The sequence below is a fragment of the Sciurus carolinensis genome, chromosome 13 (genome assembly GCF_902686445.1).
Source record: "Sciurus carolinensis chromosome 13, mSciCar1.2, whole genome shotgun sequence".
Taxonomy (NCBI): domain Eukaryota; kingdom Metazoa; phylum Chordata; class Mammalia; order Rodentia; family Sciuridae; genus Sciurus; species Sciurus carolinensis.
In genome coordinates, this window is record NC_062225.1 from 67,963,650 (window position 1) to 67,984,477 (window position 20,828).

The following is a 20,828-nucleotide window of genomic DNA, read 5'->3' on the forward strand; positions in this document are numbered from 1 at the left end:
ATTGGAATCCTGCATTTCATGCTCACCTGTTAAGCTGTAAGCACTAGAATATAAGTGCAATGAGGGAATTTGCTCAGTCTCAACCCCTACTGTCTCAGTAAAATAACTGGCATGCAGGAGGTGCTCTTTGTACTTGTTAAATGGACTAATAAACATGTCAAGTGGTGTTATCAATTAGTTTACCTCAAAGATAGGCTTAAGAAGTACCTTCTAAAAAGCATTTTGGAGTGTGAAAGTATAAAGGTGAGAAACTAAGACCTATAAAGGCTTAAGAAGACAGGGCTGAATGTTCATTAGCATGAAGAACACTTAGCAGAAACACTCAATTCTCTCATTGGCTTAATACAAGAAGAAAGGACTGTTGCAAAATCTGCCTTTGGTCTCACTCAGCTTTTCAACACTTGAAAGCTCTATTTCCATAAAAAATTAAGATGGAAAATCTCTATCAGTATAATTTGCAAAATCCCTCCGAAATGTAAAAGAACTGCAATCTCAATATAAACAATGGATGGAATAACAATTATATCATGGAAGAGTGGTTTGATGTGTAGATTACATACAGTCTAAAATTTTACTCAAAGCAGAAGGAAAAAACACATTCCTGCTCTTAATAACAGGAAATACATGACCTCAGCAGTGCAGAAACAAAAGCTATTGCTTGGAACAGAAGGCTAAATATGTGACTTTGGTTGAATTGAGCAACATAGTGACCTAATATTTCTGGTTATGATTCTACTCATCTGGTTGGCAAAAGTAAAATTATTTTTAAATAAGGTTCTATGTATCTTTCATTAATTTAGAACAAAATGTGTGTATATATGTGTATGTATACACACACACACACACACACACACACACACACGAGAACTCATTTAGTATTATTTATATTGAAGAACAATCTCTTGCCAATGTGGTCAGCCATGTTCCATTAGCAAATTCGTGAATCAGGGTTGTGTTTACACTACTGCAAATTGTAGTATTGAAGGTAGACTTCAGGCACTGTTCCTGAATCATGCATCAGTGTATGAAAATGAGAGCACAAATAGAACTTTGATAGGTAACTAGGAAATTTGTGCCAAATGAGAAAATTAAAACCAAATGCACTTTCTGACTAGCACCAATTATATAAACAACTGCTTATCCAATAAACGACTAATGAATATATTTTTTCTTCTGCTCCTTTAAGATCTGCATCTCATAATTCTGTTAGGAGACAGTCTTGGGGATGGGAACGGGGGCTCAAGGGCCACCTACACCAGCCACAGTGACTGAGCTGCTGCCTGGTGAGGAGAGTAAGGCTTTGATATTAAAAGTGCCTCTGCCACCTACTTATCCCTGACCCCTCTAAAATAAATGTCCTCCTTCCCCAGTTAAATCTCAACTTTAGAATTTTTCTAAGGGCCACTCCTTCTCTAGAGAATTCTCATTAATAATATTGACCCCTCCTTCCTAGCACTGATAAGCTTTACTTGTGAGATATTTGGGTGCATGCTAGTCTTCCCCACCAGAAATGTAAGAGTCACAAGGAAGCAGCTCCCCATTCTTCTTTTTGACCTTTTTCTTGCTCCTCATGGTATTCCAGAACTCAGTACAATATTGGCTATAGTAGTAAATTCTTAAGCATTGGGGCAAGAAAAGAATGAACGAATGACACATTTAGTCCACTTATTCAGCGTTCTGGCAGTGAATGGAAAAGAATTCAACTTTTAAGAAAAAGATCATATGTTAGACAGATACACACAGGAAAAAGAACCACAGTGCATTGGTAACCTTATCTTCCCCTAGGCCTGAACTACAACATCCACTACTTCTATTACAAGTTCCCAGTCCATCTTTCCTATTCTCTTGGTCCATGCTCACTTCTCTTTGTTCTCCATCTCTCTCTTCCATGTAGTACTTATTATTTTATTTGGTTTTATTTATCAGATTAAGGGATAACAATTCATTTCAATTAGAAATATTTGCTCCATCTAGAATCTCACATCTTTCATATGAACCCATTTTCTTATTTTTCCATGGTTAAAAATTACTTAGGACTTTTCTAAGAATGATATAAATCTGTTACATTTCATTGTTTTTCATTTTGAAAGAGGATTTAACTGTCATCACAACCCTCTACCAGAAAATGTAATGAGCAGAAGGAAAAAAAAATTTTTTTATAAGCATACTATAATACCTACCAAGGCACTGTCCATTCCAGCCTCTGAATCCTTCTGTGCAGGGGACACACTGGTAAGACCCAGGAGAATTCACACACTGCTCATCTGGACAAGTACTTGGAGTCAAACATTCATCGATATCTGAAAAGCCAAAGAACTAGGTCATGAACTAAAATTTTATCAGAATACCAAAGTGAAACCTTACTTTTATGAGGGAGAAGGGAAAAGGCATGTTAGATCTGCATTGCAGTGGAGAAAACAATAACTGGGGGAGACCTTGGGTCTAGACTTAAACATATGGCAATAATGCATGGTGAAGTATACCTGGATTAAAATATTTACAACACATTCCAAGGAAGAAGTTGGCCCCAATTCTTCAACTGGCAGGGCCTGGCCTCTCCACTCTGGGAGTTGGTAGTCTTATGGGGCCACTTTCTGGACATCTTTCAAGTAATACTACAGCTTGCCAGAAAGAAATACAAGGAATTGGGAGCGAGAGTGAGGAAGCCATATATCTACCTGGCCAGAGTTTTCTCTGCAGATACTGAACGCTCTAGGGAATCCTCACTTTGGCTTTATGGACCAAGAGCATCCTGGGTTTGAGTAATTTAAAACCTTTCATATGGTAGAAACTCCTTGGAGGTGGAAAAGAACATTAGGAGAGAGTGAACTCATACATACTTTCAAGATTTTCCAAAAAAACACAGGGTGTTTAGAGGTCCCATGTACTGTACATTTTATATTGGGGCCCATAGACATTAAATCTAAATTCATGTGACTATTTTCTGATAATATACCTTTCTTTTCTCATCTGCTGCTAACTTAAATTATTAATCATTCTTTGTAATACTGGGAGAAAAAAATCACCTTAAATTTGGTTGGAACTGTGATAGAGATAGCTCCAACAATAGCATTAGTTAATTTTAAAGAATGGTAAAAACAAGAATATGGAGGAAAGTAAGATACAACAGGAAGAAGTTCAATGGATGAAAATGAGTTGCAATGATTTGGGTATTAGCCCCATTTGAAAGAAGTGCTTTCTTTGGAGGTGGATTTGTATCTAAGTGTTCCAATATAAAATGAACAGTATATAAACTGCTACACATACTTAGCATATGCACAGATTTTCAGGATATATGCTGAAAAGTGAAAGTGAAAAATAAACATAACTGGTTCACTAAATAGATAACCATAGGTATTTCATGTCTTCATTCTGGTAAATTCTTAAAACTTACCTCCCACTACATTCCACTACATGTTTGGGGGGGATGCTTAAAATTACAAAAAATGACAATGATATTAAAAAATAAGCACCAGGTCAGCACTGTAATTTTTTTTTTCTATCAGTGAAAAATTCTTGGTAATAGACAATGACACACAGTGTTTCTTTTGTTTTGTTTTTTTCTTTTTTTTCTTTTTTTTTAGGTCAGATGTTCTGGAACTTCTTGTTCTAAAAAAAAAAAAAAGATGATGCTTGCCAGTTTCAATTTCCAAACAGCATTACAATCTCCTCTGGATGGGAGTTTTAAAAAAAAATAGAAATACAACTGCTAATCAGAGAAATGTCACTGAGCCAGGCTGGTCCAAGAAGCAGTGCAATGATGAGCAATTCGAGATAACATCCCTGAATTTCCTGCTGCTCTTACTTGTTCCCTCATCTACAAATGAGGGACTACCTGCCCTGGTTTAACGGAATAAAGCAAGGATGAATGAGATAATGTCTGTAAACTACAATAGGCTCCTTGGAGACTGGTGCTATTTGAAAGCAGCTTCGTTAGTGACAGCTGAGAAAATCTTCTGTGAGCCAGGAGCTCAAGGACCTTTGGTTCTGGTCCATGCCGAAAGCAGAAAACAGCCGCACTGTTTGGCTCCTTCTTTCCAAGTCTTTTCATGGGGGATGGAATGATATATTACTTATTCAGGGAACCCTGGTAATATTTCAGCTAAGTAATTTCCATATATTGAGTATTACTGAATATTCTATGAGCTTTCAATTTAATGATATAATCTTCAAATTTCTTGTCTACTCCCTTTTATTGCTGAAATATCTTCTCTCTCCTTTCCGAGACTATACACAGAACTTAAGGATCAGTATTTGGCTTTTTTGGCAGGTGTTGCCAAACTACACAAACTTATCCCTTTTTCTCAAAGCCCTCCCCACAATTTTAGAGGGACAGATAAGAAGATTTATACAAAAACAGAAGGAGTCAGGGGAGGGGAGGGCTTAAAGAAATGAAAATGAGGACTAATGAGGTGACATCAAACAAGACACTGCCGCACACTCACAATGACCCTGCACTCTAACTTCACCTTCTCGTGGCTCCTGGTTTACAGGTGAGGAACTGAGTTCCACGGGTGATAAGTCGCTGGCTCAGGTTGGGCAGTGACTACAGCCCTTGCTCTTTGCTGTTCCCCTGCTGCCTTTCTTCAGCAGAGGGAGCTCCCTTGGAAGAGGAGAGCGGGGTCACTTTGGCACTTGTCCCCTGGCCCCTGGGCCATGAGGGAGGGTTCATGGCTCTGTTCTGCTATGAACTGATTAGAGATCCAGTGACATAAAATGCTCCCACTGCTCTAGATTAGAGCACAAGGGACCAAGGAAGGAGGCCAACAGGAGAGGCAGGTGTGAGCTGCCAAAAAAAATGTCTAATTAGCTCTCACTCCAGGCTTGGGTCATTGGAGCTGTGAAGAAAATCAACAGGCAGAAGCCAAGAGACAGCTGACATCAGACTGGCCCACCTGGTCTGTCGCACCCTAACTTTAGAAGCACAACAAAAGGTCGACCAGGCAGCCAAGCAGGAAACCCCAGCACCAGCCATCACACTCAGATGCAAGCCCAAGACCCCGGTGCCTTCAACCTCATGTCCTCAGGGCAGAAGTTCAGCAGAAGCTAATGTATTTCTTCAGGAACAGAAGTACAGAAAAGTACTGCAGCGGTTTCAAAAAGTACCTGCACAACCCAACATCTATGTGGACAGAACTAGTCACTGGAAAGTAATTTTGGCTAATACATATTTTCTTTTCTTTTCTTTTCTTTTCTTTCTTTATTTATTTTTGGTACTAGGGACTGAACATAGGACCTCATGCATGTTTAGGCAAGTGCTTTACCACTGGGCTACATCCCCCCTGAGAAGGGCAAACCCACGGCTGTGGTCAGCAAGAAAGGAATTTTATCTAGCACCAGTGGAATCTGACCGAGTGCTTCTGCGGGAAGTCTGCAAGAAAGTCCCAGAACTCAAGTAAACGAAGGCAGCTGAGACAAAGGAATGCAACAAGTTGAAAAGGTTGAAAACGAAAAATCAACACTGGTTCCACCTGCACTATGTTTCCAGATGAATGAGCCAGACGTCCTAATTAAGTCTGGGTTTGTACCAGGATACTCAGCAATTAGTTGTCCTAAAGTGATCTCACTCCAAATACCAGGCAAGGCAGATACCAAGGTGAAAAATAATGAGAACACAGAGATGGAAAATAATCCAGACAGAGCCACTGAAATGAGGCGAAGAGGCTGTGAATCCAGAAAGCAGGGCAGCCTGGATATGCTGGTGTCCTGCAGAGTCCGGGAGGAGAACAGGAACCAGGCAGCGCTACAGTCCTAGAGTCCAGGCCTGGCGCTGCCTTTCACGGACACCTGTGCTCAGCACATGCAGGTGCCAGGATCCTGATTCTCTCGGCAGACTCACCCTCACAACGGCCTCTCTGGGTCATGCGGTACCCACTATCACAGTATTCACACCGGAAGGCGCCCACGGTATTGACGCAGTGTCCCTCCCCACAGACATCAGGCCTCAGGCACTCGTCCACATCTACAGGAAGCAGAAAACACTGTCAAGGTTTAATTCCAAAATATCATTTCCCACCTCTCCCAGCTTAGTTCAAACATCACCATGAGATAACTGAAATGTACTCTCATCCCTTGGATTGTTCAACAGGCTTCAAAAATCACATCGTTTTGATTCACAGGGGTCCAGAAGTGACATGTAATGCACCATATCTGTACATCTTTGACATTCCCCCCTCAGAAGGATTGGAAAGAAAAAAAATCACTTTTATCTCCTGGTGCCTACCAGAGTGCCGTGGCCTAAAAGATGTTTATTTAAAAAATTCTGGATTGTCTGAATAAGCGCTGAACTGACGGGGTTCTGGGGCACCTAAAACCCCAGATCTGAGAATTTATACATGAGGAAGAACACTGCCATTACCTATGCAGTTAGTACCCTCCTCACTGGCCATAAATCCCGCCGGGCAAATACACAAGAAACTTCCCTCGGTGTTTTCACAGCGTCCCTGGGAACAGAGGTGTTGGACCTGAGTGCATTCATCAATATCTGTTAACGAAATGCAAAGAAAAAGATAAGTGCTGCGTAGCAAGAACTCAGTCTCCCTGCTCTGTAAAACACCAGCATGACATTCCCTGGGGACACAAACCGTTATAACTGAGGAGAACATGTAAAAGGAAACAGCATCTTTCTTGCCAAGATCCTTGAAGGACAGTTAGTGGGAAGAGGAAGTCACTTGCTGAGTATTGCCTCAAAGGTTAAAACTAAACACCACAACATCGGTATTTCAAAGGTCAACACAATACTCTGCGGAGAACTGGGGTCATAAGCACTGGAATGTGTCATCGGCAAGAGCGTCAGAGACTTCCATGTGCACTTGGGTGGAGCTGGAATACGACATCTCTACTGCCTCTTCTGCTTAATATTTTGGGTTCTAAAGTGAATATACAATGTATGCAAATGAAGGGGAAACAAGAAGCAGGTGGATACCCCTTCATCTCTTCCTCCCTGCCCTACATAATGCACAAAATTCACACATATTAAAGTAGTATTAGACTTGTGCCTTTGTTGCTTTATTTTGACGATGCCTTGGAACTTAGGGCTGAATTTTCCTTTTTTTAGAAAGAGAAATTAAATTTAGAGTTAATATATTTAAATGATTGATTTAACTTTATTAAACCTCTATCTGGGATATCTTTTATTCCAAATCACATATATGAAATCCCTTACTTATAAATTCATGAATAGCTTCCTGACAGGGCACAGATAGGTCTTTGATTTAGAAATCCATTTTAGAAATTATATGTACTAAAATTAATTATTTATTATAGCAGACATTAATATTAACTTGCTTGTGCTAAATACAAGTTATTGGTAGCTATTTCTAGAGCTCTTATTTACTTTATTTGAAACACTTTTGTAAATTATTCCATATTTAGGTAAATGTATTAAATTTGGCAAGGTAGGTATCACTGAATAAAAAGAGAATCCCAGGAGTAGGGCAAATCTTTTTTTTTTTTTTTTTTTTTTTTTGTGGTGCTGGGTATTGAACCCAGGGCCTTATGCATGTGAGGCAAGCACTCTACCAACTGAGCTATATATCCCCAGCCCTGTAAATCTTTTTTTGAGCTCTCTTAGAGAAAGAGTAAACATCTTCAAAAATGAAACACAGTAACATTTTCTCAAAATGTTTAAATTGACTTGTTTAAGAAAAATGTTTCACATGTACAAATATCTTCTATTTAAGAACTGTCTGTCCTAAAGGCCTCTTACCAACACACTTTCTCTGTTGCTCGCTGAACCTGTAGCCCTCGTAGCAGATACAGGTGTACCTCACTGGTAAGTTAATGCAGTGTCCTGCTCCACAGATGTCAGGGTTCACAGTACATTCATTAATTTCTTTAAGAGAAAAGAAAACAATGTGAAAAAAGAAACACAGAAATAAACATAGAAGTTTCACTAGTACCTACAAATCATTATTTTGTGTTTCTTGGCTCGTTAAATAAATAATGTTGACAAGCATGCACTTAGAAGACTAAGCCAACCTCTGAAATCAAATAAAAGTTCCTATGATCACTATATTGATCAGTCCCATTCAGGATCATCAATAGTTACTAATATCAACCCTGTAGTGGGTAGAAACTCAGAAAGAGGCAATGTTGGATGTTCTAAGAAAATCTATTCTTAATAAAACAACTTCTAACATGGCCTATGCATGCATTTCTATCCACTCCGTTTGATCATAGATGACAGAGTTTGAATCATCTTGTTATTTCTCCTGATTAGAAATAAATGTAATTTTCCATTCATTAGCAGGTCAAATCTCAGTTCCAACAACTAGATCCAAACTCCTCCAAAATTCCTCATTAATTCCCAAGAAAGAGTTCTTACTCCTAATGAAAGCAAAACTTCCAAGTATATCTAGCTCTTAATTTGCCAGTTTCAATGTGAGCATATTCTATTCATACTGGTAGAGAATCGCCTTCCAAATCTTCTCTGTTAAATTCCTCCCTTGCTCTCTTACTGATGCGTGTTGGGGACCTGCGTCTTCCAGGCAGCCTGTGCAGTTAACCTGCTCAAGTCCTCACTCCACTCAGACGTGCACTGTGATGGAGGCATGTTCAAAGCAGTCCATCTAAATGAGCTTAATTACCAAAAGGACACAGGACCCCAAAGTGGCCTTCTGAGGTAAATTACTCCCTAAGATTTTCTATTTTCAATGACCTCTGCTGGGAGGTACTATGACAGCACAGCTGCTGGTGGGATGGCCTGGTTTGAAATCAGCTCAGGTAACAATTGTCACCCTTTAAAGCTCTCTAGTCTGGGGCAAGTTACTTAACCATTCTACAACTCACTCTTCAGTAAGCGTAAAATGGAACTAGTCAGAGTTCCAACTCCAGAGTATTAGACTGAGAAAAGAAAACCTAAATGCATATAGCCTAAAGTCTGGCAAATTAAACATATTCAATAAAAGTTAGTTATTATTATTATCATTATTATTGTTGTTCATATTGAAGTCACTTAAGAATAATATAACAAAGCAGCGGCACATTTATACCAATACTACCTTGGACTACGATTATCTCAGTCTCATCACATAGCAAACAAGGCTCAAAAGAGATGCATGAATGAGACTGAGGAACCCCCAAAAAGAAGCAGTCTGATGCCTCTGAGGGTAACAAATCAACAGCACAGTTTTGTAAGAGGAGACTGTGGTTTGAACACAAAGAAACACAAGTGGGTTACTGTCACTAATGACCCAATATGCACCCTGAAGAACAAGGGTATGAAAATCATGCTTTAACAAAGCTTCGCCATGGAAATGACCTACACTGGGGTTGAGGTTGCTCTCCAAAACCCCAGGCACAGCCTTCTTTTTTCGTAAAAGCATTCATAGTGCTGTAATTTTAAGACTGCACAGCAAGTCCTATGAAAGGGGAGCACAGAACATCAGTATTTAAAACAATATCACCTGGATATACGAGGAAGGTATGCAAAAAACCATGATCTGCAACTTAGACACCTTTTATGAGTCTACTTGTGCTAATTAACTATCAGAAATATAAACTTACTTAGAGTGGTAAAATACCCAATTCTAGAAAATCTAAAATAATTCAAAAGAATAAAAACATTGAGTAAATAACATGAATACCTCAACTTAAGTAACTGGCAATAATACCACAATGAATTTTGATACATATAAATAGAGGTTATACAATTGTTAATAGGAGGAAGAATGCTTATTTGTTAAAAAATATAGTTAGGTAAAAAACACAATATAGACTATGATCTCAAATTATGATACACACAGAAAAAAAAAGACTAGAAGAAAATATATCCAAGTTTATGGGATTGGTATTTTCTTATTTATATTTTTCTGTATCTTAAAAAGTTTTCTACAACAAGCATGTATTAGTACTTTCATAATCAAAAAAATCTTCCCTCAAGAGTACCATTTCTATGTGCCACGAAAATCTGAAGGTAAAAGTAGTCTTCACCAGATGATATTCGTAGACACTCAGGTGTTTAAGAATTCTCTTCTTTGTAGGAATTTTTAGTCAAATAGTTTGAGGAATACATCTCTAAACACCTATTCTATATTATTGGTAGATGTCTCCTATGAAAATGATTCATATTTAGATTTCTTAGTTTTCTATGTAATTACTGACCTTCCTTTGTATTCTTTTCTGCCATTTTCTAAAAACAGAAAAGACATGTTGGCCATATTTGCAAAAAGAAAGTGAAATCTTTGGATGATGAATTAATGTACGAGGGGCAAGGATCCAGGCCAAAAATTAAAGGCTTATAATTCTGAAGTTTACATGAAAGGATTGATCTGTAGTTACTGCCCCACTCCCACACACACCAATTTCTTGATTACCAAATACTTATTTCTCATTTTGCAGGCATAGCTTTAGAATGGAGTTTTTAACACATATGGACAAAAGTCTTCAAAAATATGGATGCTTAATTCAAATGTAATATGTTCCCATAACAATTTGCCAACATATTTTTATTGTTTCTTACATTGTATATTCTATAATAACAAGTATTATAAAGTTCTTGTTGTAGGAAATGAAATGAATAACAATGTCCTTTCCTTCCACTCCAGCGCCTTAAATAGAAGGTAAGAGATTGAAATTAAGTTGGTAAGCAACATTGAGGGAGTTTAGTCGATTCTCTCACAGTTCAATATATAGAGACAGAGTTTGAAAATGGTGATCCTTGCTGGCAGGACATGAACATATGCATGAAAATGTTAAGCTGATGCCACTAGAGGGTACTAGGAGACACGTCCAGGGAGGGAAGGGACATTGATGAAACACAATTGACTCCTATGTTGATTATGTCCTTTTACACAAGTGACTAACTACTTTAACGTTCAACATTTTGACCTCAGAGATCCCTTTTAGGCACATGCCAGGCATGAGCTTACTCTTCCAGGTAGACAGGAAGAGCCACAAGACCCTCAAGACATTCAGTCTGCTTTTGACTCACTGGTCATTCGAGAATTAGTCTGCATCTTACCCACATTTTAAACTTTTAAAGCATGTCTCCTCATCTGTCCCTGAGTTTTCCCCTCTCCCCTGATAGGTCTTCATTCTCAAGTGCACAGAAGGTACACAGAAAGACAAGTCCTGGGGTGCTGTCCTGAAGAACAGGATGAGTTTTCTGTTTTTTCTACTTTTTAGGGCAAAGACACTCTGCTTTATATTTTTGCAAGAGGTCACTCACACATAGGCATGTGAACCTATCCTCAGAATGGGCCAGTTCATGGAGAAACAGACACTCAGAGTGAACAGTCAACATAAGCTTTGGAAACCACAGAGGCAGAGTCTCCCACAGACAGCACAGATGGCTGACCCAGCACTACACTGGTGTCTGGGAATGTCTTCTCTTTTTCACCATTGTTGGCTTTCCAGAGAGGTGGCCAAGCAAGTGTCCCCACTGGACTTTTTCATGTATGCTTCATAATACCCATATGCCTCCCGGTTCATGAGCAGTCCTACCCTTTCTTTCGATATGTGCCCCTAAAACAACTTTACCTTCACCAGTTCAAGAACCTTTGTCTGTTTCTTTGGCTGCAGTGCACTGAGAATTTGGAAAAAGAACCATGACCAAAAGCCAATGGAAAAACCAAATGCTCTATTCGTCCCAGCAACAAGGCCAATGGTGGATGTAGCAGTATATCTTTATTTTCTAAAATTAAATGAAAAAGAAAGCTTTTGGCAAAATGTGAAAATGAGTGTACTGACCTCCAGGTCATTGACCATGTGATGACTTGAATGAATGAATGAGCAAATGAATCAATGCCTTAAAAAATGGCGTCTGGAAACACTGAAGCAAGATTATCCTACATTTTTTTTTTAAAGAGTTCATTTTCCATCAGCATACATAGTTTCTTGAGACTGTAATGACATTCAGAATATGCTTCAGGGACAAACATTTTTGAAGGGGTCAATTCTGAGTTCTGGAAAAACTGGATGAGCAAATAGCTTTAAAAATACTTGGGCCATCATAATTGCAGAGGTTTCTGTAAAGCAGTCAAGAAGACAAAGAATAATTTCTGGTTGGTCCACAAGGGCCATGGAGAAAGTTCAGGAAGAGCAGGAGCAAGGCATCAAATGTGAACTCATGGAAAGGTTTACAAAAATGCCCTGGCTTTCTAACTGCCCCCACAATGAGCATAAATTGTCCCACAACAATTGAAACAGATGTTTCCACTTTGTAAATATTTGCCAGAGAAATAAAGGTTTGATTTTCCAACCTATCCTTCAGCTATTAAGACACTATGCTAAATCAAGAATTTATATGCTGAAACATATAATTTATTTGGAAACCATACACCAATAGTGTTGCAAGCCACCAAGTCAGCTGTTAAGAGTGGAAACTATCATACTTATTTCCTGCAAATATGCAGCCCACTTTATAATTATTGCATGTCAAAGTGTTTGGCTAAAAATCTATAAAGCCTACTTCCCATCTCACCATTATAAAGATATCATCATTATGAAATGTAGAGCTCATCTTATTCATTTTAGACTCTAATTATTCAGTCCCTTTCTTCAAATATGGGCGAAATTAACAGAAACAATAACTTACTGCCTCAATATATTTGTTCCTGAGAGCACTGATCAGTTTGCTCCTAACATCTGTATTTGGTCCCATATCCAACCAATGGGACCATCTACATTTTGATTTAAATTACATTTGCTACAAATGATGGTCTTATGTTAATGCATATTACTGCTTACAATGTAGCTTTGAAGTTGCAACCATTTCAATTTGGACTGTATAACTTCTCCCCATTGATTCTTTCATTAATATTTTTTTTTTTACTACAGGAAGTGGAAGTATAACTACTATATGAGAAAAAATTCAGCATCACTTGTTTCCTGGAAATAAATATTTGTGCCTCAACATGTGACAGCAGATGTTAGCCCTGTGTATCTGCCAGACTCAAATTACACAGTCTTATGACAACTTCATATTGCAGGACTGCTTTCATGTTTTTCAATCAGTTCCACAGTTCTGTTGAAGTCAAGCAACTTGCATTTGTTATTTCTCACACAGCTGCCTTTAAAGGATGAAACTGCATTCATCTAGCCAAATTTAATTAGCCTCTACAAAGCTAGTTTGCAAGAAGTTTGCCCATTGAAGTCAGCCAAATGCATTGAAAACTAAATTCATCTTCAAATTGGAAAATGGTAATACAGTATTTATTTAGAAAAAACGAGTGAATTAGACTGTCAGACTTCAATTTTTTTTTACCATTGAGATAAATAATTAGAAGATCCTTGCTCACTAAGATAGTGTACTAACAACTTAGACATCTTTCAAAAATCAGTCTCATACATGTGTTTAATAAAGTGAGTATACACACACATGACCTCAAGACAATGACAATTTTAGTAATACCCTTTTTTAAAAAATCAATATCATTTCATTGTATGATTCTGAAAATACTTAGAATTACTAACATTTCTGTAGCATGTCCCTCAGTATTAATAGTAAAATCAAAGATGGCTGCCATGCAATTTGGGGAGGGCCAGGTCCCTGCAGCAGATATGCCTTGATTCGATTGTTGGACTAGTTGGAAATGCAGGAGGAGACTACTACATGCCTCCACTCTTCTTAGTCACTTGGCATTTCACCTCAAGAAAGAGGTGCTTTTTAAAAGCCCTTTCCAATCTGCTGTCTCTAAGAGAAGTGCATTCACGTTTTTGAGAAAATGGTTTAAAGTTAAACACATAACATTTGAAACGTAGCATATGCTGCTTATGTTTCTGAGGAGGGAATATTTTAAGGGAGAATGAACACTCTTCTATTAGTTATTCTAGCTACATATTACCAATCTTGTCCTGCAATGGTATCATGAGTGTAGTTAGAATACATTCACATGCTGCTATTTGGTGATCTTTTAAAATTTTTATTTTATTTTTCTGAATCAACAGATTTTATGTATTTATTACATATAAAATGATGTATGGGAGATAGATAAGAATGACTAAGTTTAACTACTTGGCATGTGCATTACATCACATAGTTACCTTTTTTTTAGTAAGAAAATTTAAATCTGCTCTTGACATTTTTCAAGAATACAATATACTGTTATTAACTATACTATGTTGAACAGTACGTCTCTTAAATTTATTCCTCCTAACTGAATTCTTTAGTGGCATTCTTTCCTGACTCTAAAAATGTGTTAACTTTACAAAAAGTTGGAAATAAAAAAATTTCTAAAAACAAATCAACATGTAAGCCTCTTAGGTCTCACTATAAGAAATAATAACTACTAATATCTGGTGCAGTTTCTCCCAGCATTTCCTCAAGGTATATATGTCTTTTTTATATGATCAGTATAATACTCTGTATTTTTCATTTGTTGTATCCATTGTCTAAATTTTCCATATTTTGTGACCATGCCCTTCTACATTTCAATAAAAATTCCTCAAGAGAACTATATTTGGTAGCAGCATAGTGTTCCAAAATACAGATAAAACACAATTATCTATTTCCCTATAGTTGAATGTTTATCTTACTTCTATTTTTTTCTGTCATATGTCATGTGGGGATAAGTAACCATTTATTTAAAACATCACTGTCTTTGGGGACATTATTCCCTGGATTAAGATATCTTAAAATATGATTACTGAGTCAAAAGTCCTAAATGCTTATATAGTTCTTTTGCAGGTCTGTTTTCCAAAAGAAGTTGAATCAAGTTTACACTGTGATGGCTAATTTTATAAGTCAACTTGAATGGCTAATGGAGGTACAGACAGCTGGTAAAACAGTTTTTTCAGGTGTTTGTGCATGAGGGTTTTCAGAAGAAATTAACACTTGCGTTGGTAGACTGAGTAAAAAGGATTGCTCTCACCAAAACAGGAGGACATCATCCACCCACTGAGGGCTGGGCCCAAATAGAACATAAGGCATAGAAGAACAAACTTGCTCCCTGCTAGAGCTGGAATGTCATCTCCTTCTGCCCTTGGATGCCAATGTTTCTGGTTCTCAAGCCTTCCAACTCAGTCTGGGACTCAGGTTCTGGCTCCCTTGGTTCTCAGGCCCCCAGATCTGGACTGGAACCATATCCCTAGCTTTCCCAGGCCCCCCGCCAGCAGATGGCAGATTGAGGAACTCCTTAGGTTTCAGAATCTTATGAAACAACCCCTCATAATAAAGCTCTTTCTATATGTCTTTCGATACATCCTTTTGGTTCTGCTTCTCTGGCAAACTCTTCAGCAATGGGGGAGAGACTCAATTTCACTCTAATAAAAACAGTTCCATTGGAGGCCACCACGGTCTCCTTTAACTGCAGAGCTAATAACAACTCCAGCTCTCTGAACAGTGGAAAGGCAGTCACAGCCGCTAATCTGATAAGAATAATACTTAAAGTATTATCCCATCTAAATTTACATGTCTAAGAACTAAAGTATAGTTCTTAAAGTATTATCCCATCTAAATTTACATGTCTTTGATTACTAGTAATTTTCTTTTATTTTTTAGTTATTATTTTTATTTAGCTTTTAATTTTTTAACAGACTGCATTTTGATTCATTGTACACAAATGGGGTACATCATTTCGTTTCTATGGTTGTACACGATGTAGATTCCTACCATTCATGTAATCGTACATGTACATAGGGTAATGTTGTTTGTCTCATTCCACCATTTTTCATACCCCCCCTCATTTTCTTCTACATATTCTAAAGTTCCCCCATTAATCTCTCATTCCCCATCCTCACCCCCATTATATATCATCCTCCACTAATCAGGGAAAACATTGGGCTTTTGGTTTTTTGGGCTTGGCATATTTCACTTAGCATGATATTCTCCAATTCCATCCATTTATTTGCAAATGCCATAATATTATTCTTCGTTATATACCAGAGTTTCTTTATCCATTCATCTGTTGAAGGAACCAACCTAGATTCAACAGATGAATGGATAAAGAAACTAGTAATTTTCTATTACATAAAATTTCCTAGTATATGCTCCTTGGTACTATTTATTTTTCTATGAATTATCTGACTACATTATTTTCCCCATTTCTCATTAGTATTTTTCTTGTTGATTTATAAGAGCTCATTTCAACATTTTTTTTTCAGTGCTGGGGATTGAACCTAGGCTCTCACTAAGTTGCCTCGATTGTCCTCGAACTTGCAATTTTACTGACTCAGCCTCTTGAGTCGCTGGGATTACTGGCAAGCACCACTGTGTCTGGCCAAACTATAAGAGCTCATTATACATTAAGGATATTACTGTTTAAGTTTTTGCATTTGTTTCAAAAACAACACTTTTTTATAATTTTTAAACTAATGATTTAAAATGTTTATTTTAAAGAATTTAGGAAATACCTAAAAATACAAAGAAGAACATAAATACTATTCATGATCCTATTGAGTGGTAATAGTTGAACACTTTAATACATTTCCTTTTTGTCTCCTGTGTTTATGGACATTTAAAAAATAAAACAATTAAAATCTTACATCATGTTCTACATTTCTTAATAAACATGCCATAAGCATTTCTTCATATTAAATATTCCTTTAAAACATTAATAACTGTCATTTTCTATTGCATATACTATACTATAATTTATTTATTCATACTTTTACTAAATTCATATTATTTCCAAATATTTGTTTTTATGACTAACCCTACCATGAGCAAGCTTATAATTTGATATAACATTTTAAATGAGGTTCAAACACATGTCTCCGCAGGATACGTAACATGGTGAATACTGTACTGACCTGTTACTTGAGTAGGTGCAATCACTTGGCTCGCACTTGATGTAGAAGCCTCAGGAGCTACTTCTACAGGCACAGGAGGCGATGTTTTCTCAATCACTACTGCATGAGGAAGTGGAGGATCAGAAGGAAATTAAAGCCTGTTCTGTGCATGGAGATCCCATTTCAAAATGCAAGCACAGCTTAGTCTAATAATATATTGCAATAGCTCCTGGATATCAAGAACTGTCATAGATTCTGAGAGCTCATGGTATTAATTCACAGCTCTGGTTTCAAAATTTAGCAAGAAAATCTGAGAGCAACTGAGAAGTCAAGAACAATGACCATTCAATGACTTTCAATAATGTTTGAATAATAAATACTACTTCTGGTAACAAAAAGAGTAAAAGCTTATCTTTTCCATTATATTTATAGTACTCTGCTTATGCTAACATTATGTAAGCATATGCACTTTACTGTGTATTTTTTACATTTAAATTCAATTATGAACTCCAATTATTGATTAAACAAAATCAAAGACACACAGAAACTCCTATCTTCTGATTTTATTCAGAATACTCTTAGAAACAGCAGAGATCAACATTAAGTTACCTGGAAACTGTGGATGCAGATGAATAGTTGAAATGCCTGGGGAGAGCTGGGGTTGACCAGGCTCAAGTTTGGTTTTCTCTTGATCCAAAGATGGTATTTCCTGGGTAGTTATATTGGTGGGGAAGAGAGGAAAATTGAACATAGGAATTATTTTCAGGTTCACACGTAGGATCATTTTTGTTTAATTAGTTATATCCTTAGAAAATCAAAGAGCTATCATAGATAAAAACCTGTATAATTGTGTGGCATTAAAAAAAAATGTGAGCCAGGCATGGTGGCTGACGCCTATAATCCCAACAGCTGGGGAGGCTGAGGCAGGAGGATCATGAGTTTAAAGCCAGTCTCAGCAAAAGCAAGGTGCTAAGCAACTGAGTGAGACCCTGTCTCTAAATAAAATACAAAATAGGGCTGGGGATGTGGCTCAGTGGTCAAGTGCCCTGAGTTCAATCCCTGGTACAAAAAAACAATTGTGCTGTAAGCCCTGGAGTTTCACAAGCAGTGCTGATCTACACATACACTCAGTTACCTCCTCGGGGCTCAAAGTCAGGCCTTTAAAGCAATAACCTTGACCCAGGGGTCAATATTTGGTCTCCAAAAGAGCAGCACCAACCTCAAATGAGGCCTAAACCTTGGTCTCATTCACCTGAGGCTCTGCCCACTAACATGGCCAACCACACTCTGCAGATTACACAGTGGATACAGCAGTGGAGTCAAAACAAAGAACACATGCTAAGCTACCATATTTTAAACCAGTCAGTCATCATGGTCTCTTAACTGACGGCTAACAACCTGACAACTCCATCTCCCTGAACAGTGGTAGGCAGCCACAGCAACAGGAGCTGCGATCTTGGAGGAGGACTTGGAGCTTCCAAACATATCCCATTACCAGCTCTTGTCCCCTGGACCTCAGGCAAAGAAACAATCAATCACCAGAGCTCAGCTCCTGGTTACAACTCTTTGGGGCTCATGCCAACTGAACAATTAAGCCTAGTTAAGGATCTGTGCCTTTGCCCGCACAGTGAGGGGACAGGAAGCTCACAGCAACAACACTTCATCAGAAGTACTCATCAAGTTATTTCCTCACTGTTACCCCATGTATTCCCCCCCTCTGGCTTTAACTACTGCCGTCTTCCAGAAAGCTCACTTCCCTAGCCTCTGTTTCCCTCTTATCCTCTCTCCTGGCTTCAATTATCAGTTCTTTTCTGTTTCTAAAATAGACAGTTTGACTGAACGTTTCATCAAAGACCCAGTTTTGTAAGCGCCAGTGCTTGAAGGGTAACTTCATCTCAGTATTCCACGGACTTCTCAAACCCACTCCCCGACACACACAAAATCATCCAAGCTCTCAATCCAACTTCATCATTTCCGTCAACGCCAGTCCCGGATCTAGATTTGAAGTCACTTTTTAGTTCTCCCTCTTTCATTCTTCATTCCAACCCCTGCCCATTTGCATGATTCCTTATAGCTGCTCTCTCTTTTCCATACCCGCGGTCCCCATCATCCCCGTCTGGACTTAGTCTCTCAAGTTCAGTTTATCATAATCATCTAATTGACCTCCCACACTTTCTCTCCCTAACTGAGTTAAGCCTGTCATAATTCATCTTCCAGAAACGCTGAGCCATTTATTACATTTTCCCATACATCCCTCTTTCCTTAAGAACATTAGACTGGCTTCCTAGTACCTATCAGAGATGACCTCAATCAGTCTCATTTGCACCCTGTTTCCTGTAGCCCGTGACCAAGGCCAACAAAGAGCAGATCATGATCAAGTGGCATCCCACTCCTGAAGTTTACAGATTTCATCCATCAGCATGAGGCAGCAGCCTTCCCAACCAATGTCACTTCTCCACCTGACAGGGAGGGTCCAGTTGAGGAGCCACATATTTCCCTGCTGATTGCAACTGTATCTGGTATTCCAAGCCTTCCAGATGCAGCCTTGAATTCTCTCTCTAACCAAGTCATTCATGACCCTTGTCATCCTTCTTCCACACCTTTGCACATATAGATTTCCCACCCCTGGGTCATGCTCCTTTCTCTTCACCCATCTTCAACATCTTGAAACTTTGGTAGAGCAACAAGACCACAAAAATATGATTGCATTGTTCCCACTACCTCCTCTGAAAATAAAATGTAATTAAAAGAATACGACAGTTACCATAAACTCAATCACAAACAGAAGAACAAAGCTGAGTTACCATGAGGCTCAGGAAGTTGACAGGCCTGCTTCTAAGCTAAATGGTTCTTCCTCAGAAGAACTCAATTCAAAATCAACAACTTTGCAAATTACTGTGAACCACTAATCTTAAGAGATGCTAGCAAGGAGCTGCAGATGTCCATGTATAATATGCACATCTACTGTATTTCTTTCAGGTTCAATATACCATAACTTCTTTCTTGATGAGTGCTACCAAAATCATAATTTCCTTTATCTGGATTCTTTTAGCACATATATGATGACATTAATGTTACTTTACCCCATATTTATAAGCTAACAATTTTTAAAACTATTTATAATAGATTATGTATCACTCCATCTAAATCCTAATACTTGATGCATTCTTATAAACTGAATGAATGCTTTAATGTACAAACATTCAATAGTTAACTAATTTTCACATTATTAATAAAGAATCAAGGCAAAATTCAAAGAAAGTACAATATTACATAAATAGGACTTCAATCCAGCAAATCCAGCCTCATAGTTCATAGTCCCATTTTATGTCCCTGAACCAGATTGATAAACATTTCTCTAATATTTCTAAGAAACAATGTTCAAATATTTGTTGCAGCTTTCAAGGTTTCATTCTAATTCAACTCAAGCATGCATGTTAAACTTTAGTTGAATTAGGAAGTACCTGACTTATTTTACATGCAGTCTAAGAATACACAATTACAAGAACATGTTAGGTCCTTTCTTTCCCTGGGTGGGCCAGGTAATCTGTCAACTCTTTGAATTCTGTTTATGTCCCTGATTCCCATAACTTCTCACCATTTTCTTCTTACTTTAAGTCCCATAAGAATAGGGAGTTTTGTCTGATTTGTTCTCTTTATTTTCTGAATATTGAAAATAGTGTCAGGCATTTCAAGTACTCAGTAAATATGTCTTGAATGAATGGATACTATAATTCCTTAAACTAAATGATGCTGAAAGTACATCTTACTATGCTTTAAACTTTAAAAACCCACGTATATTCTAAAAGGAAAATTTTTAAGATCAAAAATAGGAAGACTTGCAAACAATGAATAAATTACCTTCTCAGGGGGTGCAGTTGCCACTAAAATCAAAAAAGAAAAAGGGCATTAGGACAATCCATTCATCATATTTCAATTTTTAAAAAGCAATAAAATTTTAGCATCTCTGCAAAAACATTAAGAATCAAACTAAATAAAATGAAGAATTACAGTCATCTGCCACTTTAAAGAATGTTATACATGACCAAAAGAGAACTTTCTATGATATTTCATTCAACTTTAGGAATTCAGAGAGCAAATGAGAAAAAAGTCTTTCAAAATCTCTCATTCAAAATTAAGGCGAATAAACTAAAAAG

The 20,828-nt window shown here is 37.7% G+C and overlaps 1 protein-coding gene across 8 annotated transcripts in view; it reads right to left on the reverse strand.

The window, feature by feature from the left end:
- Window positions 1–20,828, reverse strand: part of Ltbp1 (latent transforming growth factor beta binding protein 1) — a 413,663-nt gene that overhangs the window by 100,056 nt on the left and 292,779 nt on the right. For all 8 annotated transcript variants that reach the window (XM_047522256.1, XM_047522255.1, XM_047522253.1 and 5 more), the window contains 7 exons: window positions 20,533–20,555; window positions 17,281–17,380; window positions 16,693–16,791; window positions 7,709–7,834; window positions 6,359–6,484; window positions 5,840–5,962; window positions 2,181–2,300 (listed from right to left, as the gene is read on the reverse strand). In XM_047522256.1, the coding sequence (XP_047378212.1) occupies window positions 2,181–2,300; window positions 5,840–5,962; window positions 6,359–6,484; window positions 7,709–7,834; window positions 16,693–16,791; window positions 17,281–17,380; window positions 20,533–20,555 (717 nt within the window). The remainder of the gene's footprint in view (window positions 1–2,180; window positions 2,301–5,839; window positions 5,963–6,358; window positions 6,485–7,708; window positions 7,835–16,692; window positions 16,792–17,280; window positions 17,381–20,532; window positions 20,556–20,828) is intronic.